This window comes from Lactuca serriola, chromosome 3 (genome assembly GCF_051521515.1).
Source record: "Lactuca serriola cultivar US96UC23 chromosome 3, Lser_US96UC23_V15, whole genome shotgun sequence".
NCBI lineage: Eukaryota > Viridiplantae > Streptophyta > Magnoliopsida > Asterales > Asteraceae > Lactuca > Lactuca serriola.
In genome coordinates, this window is record NC_136410.1 from 74873948 (window position 1) to 74880185 (window position 6238).

Below are 6238 nucleotides of genomic sequence, written 5' to 3' on the forward strand. Positions count from 1 at the left end.
TCTTTTCCTTATTTTTCTGTCCCTCACCAAACTCAGGATGTGTATGGGAGGGACCTTTCACTCTTTATATATATATATATATATATATATATATATATATATATATATATATATATATTTCATACAAATAGTATACTCATTTTGTAGGGAATTAAAAAAACTATTAATTTTGATATATTTTTATAATTTTTAGTAGATATATAATTTAATAAATATTAAAAAATTGGAAAAAAAATAAAAAAAAGAAAGTCTAACCAATCAAAATATGAGAGAAAATGAGGGGTCTCTATCCCCCACTCCCTTCCCGCACCTCCTTTCCGGCTGGGACAGTGCGGTGTTGCAATATGCGGGAACACCTCCCGCACCTCCTTCCCCCACGACACTCCGTCTGACCAAATATGTTTTCGAAACCATGACTCAATTGGTTGCAAATCAAGCATATACAATCAAACAATCATCTATACTTACAAATAGACATATGAATTGTTAGGTACAAAGGGTCCCTTGCCCTCTATTCTTACTTTACAAAAATATCATTTGTTAAACATTTAAAATTTAAATTCCTAGACTTACGACTTTATATAATGAAACTAGAAGGTCATCATTTGGATCCTTTTTTAAATTTGCAACCCTACAAAAACAAACACTCATGACTCATCCCCTTTTCCCACGAAAAGGTGATCATAAGGAAAACACCAAAATACCCTTAAAATTTGACACTTCAAAAAAATAAAAACATATCAAATAAATCGTTCTTCATTGAAGATCCATGGTTCGAAGGTCACGTAAATGCTGCAAGATTTCTTGGAGTAGTTCCATTCCTTTGTCACCTTTCTTCAATGATCCAATGCAATGTTTTAAGAACTCTCTATCGGCTTCAAGAGCTTGTAGCCTTCCATAAACTTGATCCACTTCCTCTTCGAAGTCACTCCTCCTCTTTCCAATGTTCCCATTTTCCAACTCTCGGGAATGGAATCCATCTAATGTTATCACTTTCCCTTCACTCTCTACACCGATCACGTCGGAATGGAATCCGTTTTCCGGCAAACCAATGGTCTCAAATCCATTCTCATAAATTTTCCCGTTTTCCTCATCAAGATCTTGGATAGGTCTTACGTCCACAAACTGTTGATTCTCTTCGTCGCTTAAAGCAAAAAGCTTCTCTTCTAGCACCTTAATTTGTTCAAAAATCAACAACCTTTCTCCCTCAAAATCCGCTAACGAAGATTCAAGGTCGAGAAAACCGTCATCATGGGCGTCCGGATTCCAGCTTTCTTGATTCCGATCAATTGGGATTCCATTCCCCTCCTCGGAATGACTACAAGAATCCGAACCCGTCCCACTTTTCTCACTCCCCTGCGAAAGCCGTCTTTCCTTCGCTTCGTATTCCGCCACTTTTTTCCGATAGAATTCCAATTCCTTTTCCCGTTTTACCATAAGATCATTCAAGAGTTGCAAAGCTTCTTGATCATATTCTGATTGTTCTTCCATCATTCTTTGATATTGTAAGGCCTCCATTTGCATTGCCGCCTTCTCTTCTTGAAGCCGGTTGATCATCGCCATTGTTTCACTGGCAGCTACCGCTGAAGCGCCTCTCTCCTCCTCCAACTCAGCATACAAAGCTTGTAAAGCTGATTTTAGCTTCTCCACGGTGTCAAATGACTCTTCTGTCCCCGATTCCTTTGCCTCTATCATCAACAAATTGTTGTTTGGTTGATTTAAGCTCTCAATCGAATGGGGTGTATTTGGAATTTTCTCTTCCTCAATCTGATTACAGTTTCCATTTGATTTATTTGATTCGAGACCTGGTATGATAAAAATATTCTTGAAATTAGCAAAAAATCAGGGAAGAACGTTACAAGAACTTGAAAGAATATGAAAACCTTTACCATTTTCAATTACATGTATATCATGTGAAATGGATAAAGGTTCTACAACACATAAGTCAAGAACAGTAATCTCTGTTCCAATTGTCACCTCTGCTTCTTCACGAACTGAAATGTAAACATGAGTAAACAAAATCATTCCCATGGAAGTTAAAATCGAAATGAAAATCATGCAAGATGTAAATTACCCAAATGAGTACCTGGATCGGATTTCTCTGTTTCTACTGCATTTTCTTGAAGTTCTTCGACGAACAGGGTTTGAGTTTCTTGGACAATGGCGGATTTTTCATAAATGACTTCACTGTTTTTTTCATGTAAAACAAGAGAATTATCAGTTTCTTTCAACTCCGTGGATTCAAGCTCTGTCGTATGGTGGTCTTGAATTACTAGAGCTTTTTCGTAATCTCCAGAGGCATGATCTTCATCAGCTTCAGAAACGTTTTGACTTTCCTCCGTTGTTGAATCAACTAATTCAATAGGTACCAACTGATTACCACTATGATCAAAGAAGAATTCGAGATCTTGTGGGAGAAAATCAGAAGTTGAATCTTCCTTCTTTTCAAGTTGATTCAATTCTGTTTCAATTTCAAAAGTATTTGAATCCCATATATCTTTCCCGTCATTATTCATCCGAGTCTCCTTTCTGCTCTGAATTTGAAGGGTTTCTTCCATCAAATCTGATCCGACTTGATCATTGGAACTTTTGATCAAACCCTCGCTCTTAGTATGCTCCAATACATCACAGGAATTGCGAGTCACAACAAAACTATGAAAACTTTTCTTATTAAACTTCAAACCACAGCAAGAACACTTCAAGTTCTGTTCATCTTCATCTTCCTCTTCACTCTGTTTCACCTGGCATTGGAAATCCAGATGAGATGAAAAACAATCTTCACACAATTCTTTGATTTCTGCCAATTTTTTGTGATTTGGGCAGAATCCCAAGATGGAAACCTCTTTGGAATGTAGTTCGCAGAGAAGATCGCGGTGGGAATTGCTGTTTTCGGGTTCTAAGAAACGATGGAGGGTAGAACACCACAAACAGGGTGGCTTTAGGGCAAAGAATTGGGAAAATTTGATGATGAGAAAAGAGAAGAGAGAGTTGAGAAGGAGGAGAAGTATGAGTGTCCATTCAAGAACAGCATAGATGAGAATGAGTGTTATGTTGTTTGTATTCATGTGCACCATGGTTGCAAATTTGTTGGCTGCCATGGCTGCCGCTACTCTGTTTTCTTGAGAGAGAGAGAGAGAGAGAGAGAGAGAGAGAGAGAGAGGAAATAAAATAGCGAAGTGGAAAGAAGTAACAGAAGCCTTGGACACCGGAAAGTTGTATTCAGAAAAAAAGAGGTTGGAATGGAAAAAAGTATGCTATATAGGGTGGAATTACAAAATGGTCCCTTCACAATTCACGAACATATAGTTCATGTAATAATGTAAATCAATCTAACAATAAAATCAAAATGAAAAAAAAAATTAAGTTAATGAATTTGATTTGGCTTTCGGAGAGGTTTGATAAAAGCATTAAAATTACTATTTTCTTCTATAAATTTGTATGTTGAATCAAACAAAATTAAATGAACTCATCACTATTTGTATGATTTTGTCATTTTGATTGAATTAATGGTTGAGCTTTTATGTTATCCGGTAGACAAAATAATGCTAAAATCTCATGTTTAGGGATTAGTGTTGTACCATATTAGCAAGACTCCACACCAAAGGCCCATCACCCTAATGCAATGGTCAGACCGATTATCGACGTCATAATGCTCTAACTATACAATAGCGAGCCATGTTGAATAACAACATAACTCAATCACTATATATCTTGCCACAACCAAACAATTATTGTGGCGTAAGAAGGCCTCCACCCAACATAGGATCAGCCACTATTACAATCACCTGAGAAAAAAAAACATTGTAAAACATGTCTTAGTTGGTACAATGGAAAGACATTCCCCCCTTCCACAAACATTATACAAATCCTCCCTCATGAGAGGTACCAATCAACTCTCTTGAGTTAAGCATCCCTAACTTAAGCGTGGAGTGTAATCTCAGCTACACCTTGGATTATGGGGGTAGAAAAGTCAAGTTACTCGAGATCGACTCATAAAAATCTTGATTCGAGTTCGAGCCAAACTCAAGCTTAGTTTTAAGCTTGTTTATTAAAAGAGCTCGGGCCCATCCATCATCTGTCGAGCTTGATTAGACTCATGAATCTAAACATGCCTACATATATTTATATAATATAAAACATAATTTTAATTTTATATATTAAACTATTATTATATAATTAAATATTAAATATTAAAATATCAAATAATGATAAATAATATTGTTAACGACCCTAAAAATGCAAATGAGCTTGATGTTGAACTATAAACGAGTTAAGCCCAAACATCTTAAATTATTCACGAGTCAAACTCAAATATTGAAAATTAAGGTCGTTAAAAATGTTAATAGTTAAACATCAAGCTCGTTTGACTTTGACTCGTGAATAATTTAAGATGTTTGGGCTGGAGTTCAGTTAGACTCATTTATGTTTGCCTTATATACGAGTCAAGCCCAAACATCTTAAATTATTCACGAGTCAAACTCAAAGATTGAAAATTAAACTTGAAACAAGTTGAACCCATGCTTACATAAACTTAAGTTTGGCTTTGTTTGTTGACGACCCTACTTTGCCAAATCATGTATGTGCTATGTATCGCCTAGCAACTAAAAAATAGTGAACTTAATCCATTGATTTCTGCATATGCTACTCATTTTATTTTTTTATCCATACAATAAAAATGTTTTAAAGACGATATCCATAATTTTCATACCTATAGTATGCGTGCTATCACATTTTTTTTTTCTTTAGAAGAGACCAAAGATCAGTTAACGACTCAAGGAAAAAGGGACAAAACGTGAAGTAAAACTTATTTTTGTGGATGTTAATGAAAATTTTGAAGTTAAGAGATGAAAAATGAAGATTAACATAAAGTTGCGGGACCTTTCTGAAATATCACTTATCTTTTACATTCTTTGATTCAAGATTCTTTGTGCTTCCCTGTATTTGATTAAAGTGGAGGCCCCAACAAACCACAAGACACGTAGGCCGACCCCACCAAAAGGAAGGAGTGAGGGACCACTAAGAATACTACACCAGTACACCCCTTATTTTCCTTCTGTTTTAATATTTTTTTACATTTTTATATTTTAAAAAGATTTACTATTACTTAACCATTACACTTTTAGGTTTATGCGATGTGTTATGTACTTACGTACATCACAAACTAAACTATATAATACAAAAACAGGTCTACTTACCATATGCGGTATTCAATTGCAGTCAAGTCACTTCAGATTTATCATTAAGGATATTGGTGTGTAAAATTAATTCATACCTACAAAATCAAAAATATTAAAACCGAACTGATTATATTTCGTTTGTTACTGTTATAAAAATTTTTAAATTTATAAAATCCAAATTTGTATTTGTTTTACTTCCCCGTACGAGATCAAGTTGTTTCATGTAATCAGGTTGGTCCAACTTTTTAAACCACAAGCAATATTAGTTTATATAATTGAAACTAGCAAGAAACTATAAAAAACAACAGTTTAGTAAACTGAAATTAAAGTGTAGATTTCTATTTAATAATTTCTTTTTAAATTTAACTCTTTCATTAATGTACGTGTAAAAATGTAAATTGTTTCAAATATATAGCAACAGTTTCCAATAGAAGTCCTAAAGCCAGATTTGGTCATATAAAAAGTAAACTGAAATTGCTTATTGAAAATATATGTTATCATTATTCAATATTCACTTGGATGGTATCTAGTATATGTTGGTTGTAAGTTGTAACTTAATTTGTTGTGTGTTACAGGATAACAGTAATGTATGAGACTATGCGTGTGTGATAAAATGATTGTGGGCTAAGGAAGCATTTTGTAATCTCAAGACGGACTAATTGAAGGAGTCTTTGAGCTAGAAGTGAATACGGGAGGAGAAAGTCATTTTCAACCCACTATCATATCATTTTTCATTTTTTATTTTTTTTCATCTTTCCAAACCCACAACATACGGAAACTCTATTTTTTTTTAACTCATTCAACCCACTCAATTAAAAAAAAATACAAAACAATTAAATGTAAATTCTTAATTTGCAATAGAGTTATCGGCGGTACCACTCACGCTTCAACGAGTGGGTTGATTGGTTTCACTAACCTACTTCATCATCTCTCTCTACTTTCTCTTTCTTATTTTCTCTTGTACCGTGTGTTTTAAAACTTGTACCTTAGTTGTTTTGTATTTTTTTTAATTGAATGGGTTGAGTGAGTTCAAAAAGATAGGATTTTCGTGTGTTGTGGGT

The 6238-nt window shown here is 34.5% G+C and overlaps 1 protein-coding gene across 1 annotated transcript; it reads right to left on the bottom strand.

Annotated features, from left to right (window-relative positions):
• Positions 1-401: 401 nt before the first annotated feature.
• LOC145092653 (myosin-binding protein 2-like) lies at positions 402-3207 on the bottom strand. The gene is made up of 3 exons (XM_079030615.1): positions 2087-3207; positions 1890-1994; positions 402-1805 (listed from the first exon to the last, which is right to left on the bottom strand). The coding sequence occupies exons 1-3, from the start codon at positions 3096-3098 to the stop codon at positions 757-759; spliced, it is 2166 nt and encodes a 721-aa protein (XP_078886741.1). The 5' UTR covers positions 3099-3207; the 3' UTR covers positions 402-756.
• Between the last annotated feature and the right edge of the window lie 3031 nt (positions 3208-6238).

Excerpts from the sequence above, each read along its gene's own strand:
- LOC145092653 (XM_079030615.1), bottom strand. The coding sequence starts at position 3,098 with ATGGCAGCCAACAAATTTGCAACCATGGTGCACATGAATACAAACAAC. Across the intron at positions 1,995-2,086 it reads AACAGAGAAATCCGATCCAG|TTCGTGAAGAAGCAGAGGTG; the intron begins GTACTCATTTGG and ends TTTACATTTCAG. Across the intron at positions 1,806-1,889 it reads TATACATGTAATTGAAAATG|GTCTCGAATCAAATAAATCA; the intron begins GTAAAGGTTTTC and ends TTATCATACCAG.